General features: G+C 42.5%; 2 protein-coding genes across 5 annotated transcripts in view; one reads left to right on the top strand and one right to left on the bottom strand.

Moving 5' to 3' along the window:
* LOC125098225 (uricase) overlaps positions 1-14,560 on the bottom strand; it is a 61,029-nt gene that overhangs the window by 24,348 nt on the left and 22,121 nt on the right. The window contains exon 1 of one of the 4 annotated variants that reach the window (XM_047726797.1): positions 9,550-9,791. The exons of 2 other annotated variants lie outside the window; for them this stretch is intronic. Coding sequence is in view for 1 of the 2 variants with exons in the window: in XM_047726795.1 (XP_047582751.1) it covers positions 5,875-5,904 (30 nt within the window). In the remaining variant the exon portion in view is untranslated. Of the gene's footprint in view, positions 1-5,874; positions 6,469-9,549; positions 9,792-14,560 lie in introns of those variants that run through there. One more of the 4 variants, XM_047726795.1, reaches the window with a different exon arrangement.
* DNASE2B (deoxyribonuclease 2 beta) overlaps positions 1-14,560 on the top strand; it is a 67,224-nt gene that overhangs the window by 44,186 nt on the left and 8,478 nt on the right. Inside the window, exons 4-6 of the mRNA XM_047726792.1 lie at positions 6,441-6,822; positions 10,084-10,261; positions 13,572-13,653. Coding sequence (XP_047582748.1) covers positions 6,710-6,822; positions 10,084-10,261; positions 13,572-13,653 — 373 coding nt within the window. The 5' untranslated portion in view covers positions 6,441-6,709. The remainder of the gene's footprint in view (positions 1-6,440; positions 6,823-10,083; positions 10,262-13,571; positions 13,654-14,560) is intronic.

Raw genomic sequence — 14,560 nt, 5'->3', positions numbered from 1 at the left:
GACATGTCTTGAAAGATAAGGGGATAGAAATCATGACTTACATGCAAGTAATATTGGAGAGAACTCTCTGAGATTGTAAATTAGTCTTATTTTTCACTTCTGTAATGAGGTACTAAGCATTGTCTTTTTTTTTTTAAGATTTTATTTATTTATTTGTCAGAGAGAGAGAGGGAGAGCAAGCGAGCACAGGCAGATAGAATGGCAGGCAGAGGCAGAGGGAGAAGCAGGCTCCCTGACGAGCAAGGAGCCCGATGTGGGACTCTATCCCAGGACGCTGGGATCATGACCTGAGCCGAAGGCAGCTGCTTAACCAACTGAGCCACCCAAGTGTCCCCTAAGCATTGTCTTATTTGCAGGCCACACTGAAAATGATGTAGGTTGTCTAGGGGTTTCTAGCCTGGAGTCTGTTAACCCCTGGAAGGCCCAGCAGATAGATTTGAGGTGGAAAATATTAAGAAATATTAAAAAAAAAAAACTTTTGTAAATTTAAAGATGACTTACATTTTCTCTTCAGTCTTAGAAGAGCTTCTGCAGGCCTCATCTCTCCCCTCCATAACAGAGAGAAATACAAGAAAGCTAGCTATTTAGGACTGAACACAGGTGTAAAAATCAACTCAGTTGCAGTTCGCCATGATGGAAGAACTGTACTTGGAGACAGGCCTCTCTTTCTGTGTTTGGAATGTTCTGGAGAAGTTCTTCCAGTTCTGTGCCCAGGTTTTTCCTTTGCCTGACTATTTCCCTGGGTATTCACGAACAAAAAGTTTTCAGAAAAAGATGCTGAACTAATATGAGAAAAAGGAGTACTCATCTGAACAATCTTAATATCACTTTGGCAGAGCTTAACAATACATAAGGATAAGAACAATAATGGTGAATCATAACCTTAGAAGCAGCTGGTATTTTTTTTGGCTGCCTAGGATCTACTAAATGTCAGATGGGAAAATATTGATATCTAGTAGAAAATGTCATGTTGCTCTAGGCTGTAGAGTGGATTATTTTTGCTATCAAGGAGGGATATGCCCTGAGTTATGTTCAAAGCGTGACTCTAAAGGGATTTGTCAGGCAGATGCTTCAGAAACAGTCTGACAAAGTCATATGCATAATCATGGTAGAAGGAAGGTGACCTGTTAACTAATGAAGACTCTATGTACAGGTGCTCAGTGATTTTCACACTTCTGCCTATTACAAAGGAAGAGAAAACTCAGTCACTAAATGTCAGGGGAAATGCTAATGTTCTTGCCCGCCTCTCCCTGGCGCCAGTAGCCTTAAGGCTGGGAACTGGAACAAGGACCTCGGGAGCTTCTAGATTGGGGGCAGGAACCGCCTCAACAAAGAATTGATGGAGACCTCCAGGAACACGGTGGGAAGAAAATTTTACTGAAACACATACATTGAAAGATACCTCTTTCCAAATGTGTAAGTCTTGAGAATAAAAATAACAGTAGCAACCATTTAGCGAGGGTTTCATCAGGGTCAGGAACTTGGCATGTATTATTCCCTCTGATCCTTTACAGGGACCCTGCGACATTGGTATTTTTAATCCATGTTTGACCAAGGGAGATGCAGGGTTAGGTATCCTGCCAAGGTCACACAATTACTAGGTGACAGAAGGCAGGGGGAGCGCCGCCTCCCAATGACATGCTCTTTCCCACTACAGGCAGAGTCTTTAGGGATGAGACTCTGGATGGCCAACACATTCTTTAGGGAGAGAAAGGATACAGAGGGAGGGAAAAGTACATGCTACTGCAGAAACTTAAGTTTCTATGCCATTTTTAAAATTCCATTCATTGGACTCTACATTATCTTATCTATTCCTCCCAAACTCCCTGCCATTTAAGAGGAAGAATCCCTGTTTTAAAAGAAATGGCGTGTAAGTGAGCTGTCCAAAGTCCCGGGGCTACCAGGTAGACTGGGACTGTGGAAAGAGCCCTGCTGAGACTGAAGAGCTTTATTCTGCTTACACTGCACCAGGTGGAACTCACTGATGCCCAGAAATACCCTGGTCCAGCCCATCGCTTTCTCTAGAACTTAAGTCATGGTTTTAAATTGCAGGGGAATTCTTCACTCTGATTGATTCTGTGTGTACGGTTAGGATGTTTAAGTTGTGAAGTAAGGGAACAATGAAAAGTTAATGGACCTTGGAGGCAGGATGAAAATTCAGCTTCGTGTCTTCAGTAACAGGTACTACATTTGAGTCAAAGACTGACTTTCATCTGGGCAAGGGCGACAGCAAACAGGAGTGATGTTGGTTTATTTGTGGTCATTAAACCCATATCATCAAAGGACTGTTTTTAGCCCATCAGCAAAGACGAAGACATAACTGTGGCACAGAAGAAACAGGAAACAAGGAGGGTAGGAACCAGCACCTAATAAGCATTAGTCGTGTGCCAGAGGCTACGTACCCAGCCTCTCCCTGAACCCTGAGAGCACTCTGTGAAAGCACAGATCATGAGCCTCACCTTGAGAAAAGGAAGCTGGCAGTGTTGAGGTTAAATGGTTTGGTCAAAACCACATAGCAGTTGCAGGGGCACCTGGCTGGCTCAGTCAGTGGAATATGTGACTCTTGATCTAGGGTTTGTGAGTTTGAGCCCCACGTTGGGTACGGTGATTACTTACAAATTAAATCTTGGCGGGGTGGGGGAAACCCAAACCAGAAGACTTTGGAGAGGCAGGGTCAGGCAGGGAACTCAGGTCTGCCTGATTGTTTTCACTATACCCATTTGCCTTTTTGAGATAACATTACAAGTTCTTTAAAATTGGATTTTGCCTGCATACTCCTTTTTATTTATCTGTCTAGATTTAATCCATTATAAATTCCACATAACCCCAGAATAGAAACATCTGAAACCGTTTTCATTCAATCCATGCCTCGTCTGTATTTATTTAGCTCCTTCTAGGTAATAAGCACCATGGTAAGTACAAGAGATACAATAACAAACCAGGAAACATTGTTCTGCCCTGATAGATTATACACCAGAAGTTTATACCCTCTACACTAGAACAAAGCCGTTCAGTAAAAAATCAAAAAGTTCGTATTTTAGGCTTTGCAGACCATCTAGTCTCTGTTGCAACTACTCAACTCCGCCATTACAGCATAAATAGTTATACATAATGCATAAATGAATGGATGTTGTTGTGTTCCAATAAAACCTTATTTACACAAACAGGCAGTGGGTCATATTTGGTCAACAACAGTTTGTTGATCCCTGCTCTTGAGAGAAAGACTCAGAAACATAACCAAATAATTAGAACACATTGTGATAATGACTCGCGTTGAAAAAAATACAGTTAACTCTGGGATACCTAAGCCAGATTGAGGGAGATCAAGGATAGCTTCCAGAAGAGATTGGCATCCACAAAGCTATGAATGGTAGATAGTAATTAACAAAATAAAATTGTCCAGTCTTCTTCCATTAATTCTATTTAGGTTTTCCTTTAACATTTTTCATAAACAATTCTTTGTTTCACGAGTACTTGTATCATGTTGCTTTTCTCATCAGTTTTCATCAAAATAATTCCAGTCCTTCCCACTTCCTCCCACAATAAGGATATCAATTTTTCCTTCAATCTGTCATATTTTAGATTTTACTCAGCACATCAACAGTCCTATAAAAGTTTGAACATTAAACTTAAACAGATAAATTTTCTAACATGTAAATCACAACCCAAAAAGCTATTGAAAATGAAAAAGTAAAGCCAGCAGTCTGACTTTCAGAAATCCTCAAAGGATGACCAAATTTCAGTGAAGGCCCTCTAGACCAGGGTTTGGAGAAACCCAACTTTATCTCAACCTCAAGAAATTTTCACAGATAAGAATTCAAAGAATATGGACTCACAGCCAAAAATAAAAAAGCAGACAGGGTAGTGAGGTATCATGAGAGAGAATTGCATAAACAACATACAGCAAAGTATGACCTAAAGAGACATTGGATATTGGAATTATCAAACATAAAATATAAAGTAACATATTTAATATTTTTACAGAAATAAAAGAACTGAATATATCTCCTTCTTGATACAGAGTGTCTCTTCTCTTGAGCAAAAAACAAGAGGCCATAAAAAAGACCTAGCAAATCTGAAGGGAAAAAAAATTGAACCTCTAGAAATGCAATACTAAATGCATTAAGAAACAGATTAAACACAACTGAAGAAATAAAATTAGTTATTTGGAAGAGATAAATTAAGTAACAGAATAATATTGCCTAAGAGAGAATTTGAGAACTGGAAGATAGATCCAAATAAAGAATTAGGGTTAATACAGACACATAGGAGACAGAGTATATGCAAGAGACATAAAATGCACTAGGATGATATGACAGAGAGAATGTGGAAAAGGCACAATTTCAAGGAGATCAGGCAGGACTGAGATTTTCCAGAAATACTGGATGAATGAATGCAAACTTTCAACTATGAACTAAGAAGCCCATGACCAAGTGACGAACTCTACCTCGTTCACTAGACTTGGTTAAGCTATAATGAAGGGATTTTCTACTGTTTTGAGAAGTAATTGTACAGTGAAGGATCTGTGGTATTTTTGTCATCTTCTACTACTTACTTGGTCTTCAAAAGTGGGTAATGTGAAAACCATTCTATCCAGTTTGCATTTTCTCCATCTGCCAAATTCAGTTTCTTTTCACATTAATTTGCTGTTTTTAGCAGAATCCAGGACTCACTAGAATCTAGTCTTTAGGATAGTGTTGAAATCCCTGAAGCCCCTCAATGCCCAGTGTAGGGTTCAATAACAAGTGATTGCGTAAGAAAGGTCACCGACTGAGCCATCGGCCTGCTCAGGTCAGCAACAACTGGAGATAAGAAAGCTTAACTAAAGTTGTCTCTGAAAGAAAGTGACCTAATAGCGTTTTTCCAGAGCTTGAAACAAAAATGGATTTAGCAGATAACATCCTAACACAGATGTGCCCCAGCCCAAACACAGGAAGGGCTCAGGTTGTAATAAAAATGATCTTAGCTAACATTTGTGGATCATTTACTTTTGGCCAGGCCCCATGCTAAGCATGGAATGAGGAGAAAATAGGAATTGTCTTATATACTGTTCAACAAATGTTCATTAACCTACATAACTGAAAACAAGTTGTTTACACTCTCTAAATGCATCAGTGAATCTTAAGCCTGGGGTACTCAGCTATTACCATTATACTACCAAGAGCTATCACAAGATAAAATTAATTTTATTTTAACTTAGAAAAATAAACTTCATGCTATGAACGTTTTTAAAAATTGATTGAAAGTTTGAGGTTGTTGAAATACTTTTTTTCTGAATGCAATAAAAACATATATAGAACAAAATGATACCCACAGAGAAATGATCAGAAAAAAAAATTTTTTTATTTACCAATTTGATAGGTTGCAAACCTATCAGATACAGCACAGCCTTGGCTCAGGGCAGCAAACCTCAAAGTTTAGGGTGTACTAGCATCGCCTTAAACCTTGTAAAAAAAAAAAATGCAGATTCCTACACCCAAGCAGAAGAATTCTGAGTTAGCAGATCCGCAGTGAGGCCCGGAATTCTGCCCCTTCTGCAAGCACAGGAAAATGTGGGCAGGTGGTCCAGACATCCCTCACAAAACTCTGTCTTTAAAGAAATAGAGCCCCAACCCCTCACTTTCCCATGAACCCTGAGTCCTGAAAAACTCCAACTCAACCATAGAATATTTGGAAGATTCCAGTTTGGTCTGGGTCTCTAAGTGACTATCTGGACCCATAACCAGAGGGAGAGATCAGAGCCATAATGATTTCCAGGCATAAGGTAAATCACTACTTTTTATGACAGCATCTTTAATAATTGAGTCAATTAGAGAAATTCTTTTTCTATCCCTCTCTACTCTCTTCCCTCCTCCACAAAGAGAATGGTCTCACCTTTTTATAGTCATGATCGTAATGAGCCATTTTCTCTTAGCCTTCAACTTCAAATTCAGTTTCAAGAGTAAAAAAGAATGGTTTGGGCAAAACAGATGTTTTCTAATATTTTGTATTTGACCTGAAGGGTGAGTGGTCAACATATTTACCTGATTGCATTAAAACCAATTGGACACCAAGACCTCTTGAAACGAAAGCACCGCATAGATTGGCTAAAACCAGAGGTGGAGACAATATGTAAACATCTTTGGTAAAATACAACTAAATTTGCTCTGACTTTGAGACAACCCTTTGAAGTAGACTTTAGGAAATGTTTCTTTAAGACCGAGCGTGTTAGAAGTGATAGATCCCAACTACGACTAAGACAGAAGGTTTAGTCATTTCTGCTTAATGTGTGAACGACAAGCATTTGTTTTCACTTCTAGAGCATCATGAGGGAAAAAAAAACATGACATATATTTAATTCCACATCTACTGATCAAGATGGAGTTTCCCTGCCTACTGAACTTCCTACCACATGGTGTTCACTCCAAAGAGTTAACTATCTATCCCTTTGTTCTCTCCAGAACTTCTGATGACTTTGCAAACCAGGCAACAATTGAGCACAAAAGCCTCCGGAGTGGAGTCACGCTGGCACGTTGTGACAGAACCACACAATGACATGAGGTTCGCTCCGTTCTGGAAATGCCCAAACAGCTAACGGCAGAGGTAAATGCAATCCAACATCAGCACCCGCACAGCCTGGGACAGACCTGAGACTCAGAGCCCTCAGTCTCGGGGGCAAGTTTCCCACGGTGGCAGGGGGTAAAGGTGGCAGATTAAAAAAAAAAAAAAAATGACAGCAAGACTTCTGAGAACAGCCCTTGCTTTGCTCTTCTTTGGCCTGTTTGGGGTTCTGGAAGCAACAACAATATCGTGCAGGAATGAGGAAGGCGAAGCTGTGGATTGGTAGGTAAATGAAACGGGAGGATTCGGGCATGCAGGTAGAAAGCCAGAGGGTCTGAGGCAAAGCGGCTCACTGTAAAGTCCTAAAGGAATCTTCCACCCTGCCTTTCCCTTTTAAAAAGAGGAAATTAAAGTGTGTAAATGACCCACATATCCAAATAGGAGCAGGCTCCTGAGTGGGGGGCTTCCCCCTGAGGAAGAGCTCAGCAGCCCCTCGTGAGCCTGATTCGCTGGCCCCAATGGGACAAGTCTGGAGGCCACAGAGGTGGGAGAGAGCTGACAACCTCTCTCTGTTGGCAATTTCCTCTCATTGCATTGTGCCTTTCCTAACGGAACTTTCCAACATCCTTTTAGAGAGGGAGAAAGGCAAGAAGGCAGATTTCTTTTTGTCCGAGAACTTGCTCTTGTCCTTCTGAGAAGGAGAAAGAGGGCTTGATGGAGCGCAGCACGGCTGGGTTGACGGCATTGATTAGGCAGCACGCGGCAGTTGTTGGAGTGGGTGCTGGATCGCTGGCGTCCTTCATGGTGTCAGAGAGACTAAGCACAGCACCTCATTATAGCCATGGGTTCTTCTTCTTTTTTTTTTTTTAAAGATTTTATTTATTTATTTGACAGATAGAGATCACAAGTAGGCAGAGAGGCAGACAGAGAGAGAGAGAGGAGGGAGCAGGCTCCCCGCTGAACAGAGTGCCCCACGTGGGGCTCGATCCCAGGACCCTGGGACCATGACCTGAGCCGAAGGCAGAGGCTTTAACCCACTGAGCCACCCAGGCGCCCCGCCATGGATTCTTCTAAAGCTTAGATCACCTTTTCACTCTTTCATTAAGGTCTTTGGTTTTGACATTATGGTTGGTGTCAAGCTTTGTGTAAACTTCAAGCTAAAGACCACAGATACACTCATTCAGTCTCTCAGCAAGCAGTTACTGAGCTTATGCCAGGCCCTGTGCTGAGTATTGAAAACACAGGTATGAATGAAATATGGTTCTTGCCCTCCAGGAGCTCAGTTATGCGGTGAGGGCATAGACGGGGTCATTGGGGAGCAGACAGCCCAAAAATCTTCTCTGAGGAAGTAGTTTTGAGCTAAGTTGTTGTTGTTGTTGTTTAAGACTTTATTTATTCATGAGAGAGAGAGAGAAAGGCAGACTCCGCATGAAGCAAGGAGCCCACATGGGACTCAGACCTGGGATCATGACCTGAGCAGAAGGCAGACACATAACGGACTGAGCCACCCAGGCATCCCTGTTTTGAGCTAAGTTTTAAGAACAATGATGAGCTGGTCAGAAAAACCAGGGAGCTGCAAGGGCATCTCAGGCCCATGAGGGAGCGGTGAGGAGGTATAGGGGCAAAAAGGTAGAAACCCATGGAGAGAGTGTGGAAGCAGTTCAGTGTTGCTGGTCCTTCACAACATGAAGAGATGGCAGGAGGGAAGTTCAGCAAGAGGCAACAGACAGTTCAAAAAGGGCTTTGTGTGCTGGGCTGCAGAATCTGCCCTTGACCCTCCAAGGGAGCTACTAAAGACCTTCAAACAGGGATGCGAAGTGGTCAGGTTCATATTTGAGAAAGTCCACTGGCAATACTGGGAAGGCCAGCTTCATGGAGACCAGTCTAGAGTCATGGAGAACTACAGGACTCACATTATGGGTGAGATGATATGCCAACGCACGTTAGAAAAATGGCAGTCAAATTAGAGAGGAAGGCACATTCTGAGAAAACTTGTCCACAAATGGGTTGAGGTTCGTAGGAGAGAGAGCCGAGTTAGGAAAGACTTTCAGACTGTTGGCGTCTCTGACCATACAGATGTGTTCCCCAGCTGCGGAGAAGAGCAGAGTTGGACAAAATATTATAAACTTGGTTTCAAAACTATGGAGCTGGAGGTCTCTGGGACATGTATGCATTTAGGCTTCTCTGGACCTCAGTGTAGAGGTCTGGGTTACAAAGAGATCCAGGAGTCTTCAGAATATAATTGGAAATGGTTACCCAAGAAAAATGTTTAAATGCATGAGTTCTCATCTGGTGTGTCGTGACACAGATCTCCAGCTCTGCAGTGGCAGGCCACTACAGCATGAATGACACATAAAATATATTTTTGCCACAGCTGAATGGACATGTTACTTAGCAATACCCTTCAGAGGGAATTCTGAGCCTGAGCAAACAGGGAGGCAACCTCGAGCTGTTACAACTCACGGTGAGAGTCAATGGGCAGAACAACATCAGGCCAGTACCAAAGAATGATCTTATGATCCTGGCCACGTGTGAGGACCCTGCCCTCAGAGTAAGAACGCATGCACGGGGCGGGAAAATGCACATATGAATACAGCAAGTGTAGAATGTGAAGCTTTTATGTGCAGCGTGAGGTACTGGCATGCGGCAATAGTGAATGCGTTAAGATGTTTGCTTTCTTGTGAGTATTTGACAGTGCATTGTGGGATTTTTGCATTAGAGAGTATTTGGCTAGACCCGGCAGCTTTGCCCTCAGGGGACTTTCAACATTGTCTGCAAACATTTTTGATTGGCACAGCTGCGGAGTACTATGTCATCTGGTAGGTAGAGGCCAGGGGGGCTGCGATACCCAGGACATCCCCCCGCAACAAAGGATGATCTGGCCTGAAATGTGAGCACAGGCCCATTGAGAAGCCCTGGGCTCCATGATCCGGCCACCTCCCCTCCCTATGAGATACCTGAAGAAGATATACAAACAGAAGATAATAGTAAAGAAGGCAAAATGCTTACTTGATCGGCTGGTCTTGGCCCCGAACCCTCAATGCAGGGCAGTCTGATAAACAGCTGAAGAATGTGGCTGAGGCCAGAGGGTCAAGGGAGACGCCATCTACTCTGCAGGCCAGACTCAAATCTCAGACCCAGCCAGCCAACTACAAAGACGTGAGCATGCCAAGCACTTGGGGCAGAAGAGAAAAACACATCCAAGGCCTTTGCTGTCTAGCCCTGGGCTTTGGCCTCTCCCTAGGGCAGCCATATGGACTGTGGAAACAGAAGACAGCCACAGTCAACGTGTAGAATGAGTACATGGGCTTCACCTACAGGGACCCTTCCTGCCAGGCCGGCTACTGTCTCGGGACATGTCCAGTGAGATTCACATTCCTTCTCTGGGAAGGACCAAAGCCAAGGGTAAAAATAGAGGTGGAAAGCTGGAGCAAATCCTTTTCCTCGGACTTAGGAAACACAAGTAAAATGGTATGTTTCGGTGCTTCACACCAGGGGAGCAGTCAATAGATGTTAGTAATTCGTGATTATTTCCTTTGTTAGGTTTACCTTTTATAAGTTACCTAAAAGGCAAGACAAGGAAAGCAGACAGACTGGGTTAGAGTACCTATACCTAGACTCCACCACCAGAAGCTGGAAGAGGAGTAAGCAGCTCATGAATACCACCAACAGTGTGTTGGGAAGGACATTACAACAGCTATACGAAGCCTATGCCTCCAAGGTAACCTGTTGTTAATCGTTCATTTGATTCATACAAAAATGCATAACATAGAATCTAAAGCTTCCAAAGGACTTAACGCTAACCTACCAAACCCCCAGTCTTAGCAACTTGAAGTCAGCTGGCACAGAATCTGAATCAATGTAAGACCTTAAGGATTATGTCATCAGACTCTATGGCGATGCCAAATTATTGGCACATTCAGCACTATATCCAGTAGTATCACTGGGTAAGGTGTGAACTGATTACATATGGAAGCCTTCTGGCTGCCAAACTCTGCCAATTCATTCGGGACTTGCTATCTTATCCCTCTGACAGAAATACAAAGGAGCCCCCTCCTGTTATAATGCAATATAGACCCGCAGTCAATACGCCTTGAGGAACGGATTGCTTATGCTATGGTGGGGATGAGTGGCAGTGGCCCTCATGAAGGTTTCCAGGTGGTCTTCCTTTTAATTTATCATTTTCCAAATAGTAGGTTGAGAGCTAGGGTTCTAGCGCAAGGCCCAGAACTAACTTGCCCAAATGCAGATTAAACCTGCTATCCGGACTTGATCCGGCAATGAGCTAACCAGCCAAAGAGACAGAGGTAAGCAGGCTGCTGGCTCACTGTGGGCAGTCTCCCAATGTTCCAGGCACCATCTGCTGTTCGGTGACAAGACACTGCATTCCAACCAGGGGTGACAAGTAAAACCAAACAATAATATTTGGTTGCACGCATGTATGCATTCCCAACACTCACTTATAGAGAAGTCAATGTGTAAAATGACTCAGCACTTACAGCGTGCTGGGCCTTTGCATAGGTCAATAAATTTAATCCCCATAATACTGTGTTAGACGCTAGCACTACAATACATATATATGTGTGAGTATTCACTCAAAACGTGCAGAGAGCTGTCCCTATGTGTGCTGATAGTCACTTTATTCACCGGCCATTAAGACCAGCCTTCAGAGCCAAGTTACAAGGTAAGAATTTATTTATTTATAAGGTGCACCAGGCACTGTTCTGGGTGCTTTTTAAAATTATTTAATCCCAGCAGCAACTCTGTTTTAAATTATAGGTTGTTATGTAAAATCAAAACTGCCTGCAGCTTCTTCTGCTTTCCAAGGTTGGGGATGGAGGCCGGGACCATAACCCATCAGTGAGGAAATTAGCATTTCCCCTGTTCCCTTCCCCACTGGGAAGAGAAATGAAAGAGCAACATGGTGGAGCCTCTGTAATTCACCTTAGTTGGGACAGATGGTTCTTACTTTGGCTGAGTATAATATTGAGCTTTGGAGGCCCAACACTAGCCTCAGAGCCAGGAGGGCAAAAGAGCTAAACTGCTCTGCCAAATAAAATAGAGTAGATGAGAGCTAGGAATTAGAAAGCATAAGAAACACAGAGGGAGACCGGGAGCAAGTCCTTGTGGTAATGTAAAACCATTCAACGTTTTGTACCCTCAGTAAAACCTGCTCACACGCAGGCCTCAAGTGGTAGATTATGGAAAGAAAATGACAGTAAACGGGCTGATTTCCATGTCTGATTGGCATAGAGCCAAAAGAGGAGCAACAATAGTGGGTGACATTCAAGGGAGATGAGGTGTTCTTTGGAAGCTGGAATTCTGTGCCAGAGGTGATGGTGAGACAGAACTCCCCCACCTGCCAACCTGGAGTTCTAATAGAAAGCAGAATTCAAGATCAGACCGACTGGTTTTTAATCTCAATTGCCAAGATGATCTGGGCCAACATCTTGGTTGCACTGGGCATTGTTGCCCTTCTCTTGCCTTTGTCAATAAGAACCTTCCATTCACCTTTATAATAACATTTATCAAATTATACTGAAGTTGCTTGTACTTGCCTGTCTATAGTCCCTGCTAACTAGAGGCAGAGATTGTATTAGTCTTGTCCAACATTCGATAGTCAAAATAATACCCAACCTATGTGTTATATAAAGCTGTCCAGAGGCACATGCATAGGCCTACCTACTCTCTGGTCCATGGTCTTCCCCTTTGTCAGAAAGCCTCTCTTCACAGGGCTATAACTCATTTAACCTTAGCTAGCCGTTACCCTCCTAGTTAGAATAACACATTTCATCAATTGTAAGGATAAAGTTCCTCACAGAATCTTCCCAGAGCTCCTTCACATTGTACACCAAAGGCACACAATGGCTTCATGACCACATTCAACACCAGCTCATTGAATCACTGTCAGAGTCCTCCAGCTGAGGATATGAAGGCCAACAGTAGCTCAGTAGGTCAGTTGTGGAAAATGAGTGTAAAAAGACAGCTTCTTTTCCTGGATATTCCTAAATATAGTAGCCAGGAATGCTTCACAGGCTATAGGGTGCATTTAAAAAAAGGTTTTAGATTACATCAAATCATGAAGCAATTGTAAGCAACTCAGTTATTGACTTATTTTCTGAGAGAAAACGAAGAGGCTTTTTTTTTTAATTGAGGAACTGGGTTGTCCTTTATTGCTTTTAATTATGTCCCCAAGACTTTTTTAAAATATCAACATTATTGGCTTCAGTAAGAATCACTACATCATGACACCAATGAAATGGAATCACACAGAATATAAGCATATTTCCAAAACATGACATAAGAGACACCACCAAAATAATAGCTTCATTTTTACTCAGAGATTTGGACCACTGTTTAGAAAATTTCTCTTATTTTGCCTTACCGGAGGAAATCCAATATCCCCACACATTCAATTTCACCACTTTTTCTAAGCAGGAAAATATCAGGCGAGAAGGTGAAGTGACACTGAGAAATAGATTGAAGGAAGATCCTCCCCTCCAGGGAAGTAGTGGGAGCAGAGAATGAGGAATCCTGATTAAACACAAAATTCTGACCAAGAGGTGAAGTACAATGCAGGCAGAGGAACCCAGACCCTGACAGCCAGTTCCGTATTGTGCCTCTAATATCAGTGGAAAAAAACCCAGGTGTAAACCTTGGCTGGTTGTTCCTACTTCATTTCCTGAACAAATATTTAAGTACTTCTTTATTAGAAACCGGTTGCCAAATGAGAAATGCGCGTCCAAAACAACCAAGAGAAATAGGAATACTGCCCTCACATACACAGCAGGAAGCGTAGGGTTCCTGGAACATAAGACAAAGCCGTGCGTGGTTGAGAATGGGCTTCCTGTTCCCCTGTCTTTCGTGGCACAAAATTCGTATTGATGGGGAAGCTTCCTGTTAGGCGAATGGATGACTTTTCATGTGTACTAATGAAAGCTCTGTATCGCAGTCTGGGTGGCTGGTAGAAATGTTGTGAGCATTTACGAGCATAAGAGTGACACCGTTATAACCCTAGTGTGTTTCTGCAGAATAACAACACAGCCTATCTACTCTACAATGATGGGGTCCCTACCTCTGTGAATTACAGCAGGAAGTATGGACACACTAAAGGTATGACAAAAGCTGTTAGTTTCTCTTTCCTATTGGCAATCAACATTCTCTTCAACATTCTCTCTTGAATATTCTTATGTTGCACACCAAAAAGATAGCTTTTCTTCTTAATGGTTTATTTTGAGTTATCAAAATGCGTTATTTCTATATCACAGGTTATAATCATATCATATGACTTGGAAATCTCCTTTTCACAAATTCCATTTTATTTCTTTTTTTTAAAGATTTTATTTATTTATTTGGCAGACAGAGATCACAAGTAGACAGAGAGGCAGGCAGAGAGAGAGAGGAAGGGAAGCAGACTTCCCGCTGAGCAGAGAGCCCGATGTGGGGCTCCATTCCAGGACCCTGGGATCATGGCCCAAGCCCAAGGCAGAGGCTTTAACCCACGGAGCCACCCAGGTGTCCCCAAAGTGTGTATTTTTAAATGTTAAGAACTAAAATGGGGGTGCCTGGGTGGCTCTGTGGGTTAAAGCCTCTGCCTTGGGCTTGGGCCATGATCCCAGGGTCCTGGAATGGAGCCCCACATCGGGCTCTCTGCTCAGCGGGAAGTCTGCTTCCCTTCCTCTCTCTCTCTGCCTGCCTCTCTGTCTACTTGTGATCTCTGTCTGCCAAATAAATAAATAAAATCTTTAAAAAAATAAAATAAAATAAATTAAAATAAAAATACACACTCTGTAGCAGAAATCCAAGTATTGAATACTGGGAATACCACCCAGTGTGTGTGTGTGTGTGTGTGTGTGTGTGTGTGTACACACATGTTTCAGTCAGGTTCATTGGGGTATAATTGATATAGAATAAAATTCATTCTTCTTAGTGTATGGTTCCTTTTGAAATAAACATTTTTGAAAAGTATTTTTTTTTTAAAGATTTTATTTATTTGTCGGAGAGAGAGGAGAGCGAGCGA

The sequence above is a fragment of the Lutra lutra genome, chromosome 4 (genome assembly GCF_902655055.1).
Source record: "Lutra lutra chromosome 4, mLutLut1.2, whole genome shotgun sequence".
In the NCBI taxonomy this organism is placed as follows: Eukaryota; Metazoa; Chordata; class Mammalia; order Carnivora; family Mustelidae; genus Lutra; species Lutra lutra.
Note: the sequence above shows the minus strand (reverse complement) of the source record. Positions and strands in the feature narration are given on the sequence as shown.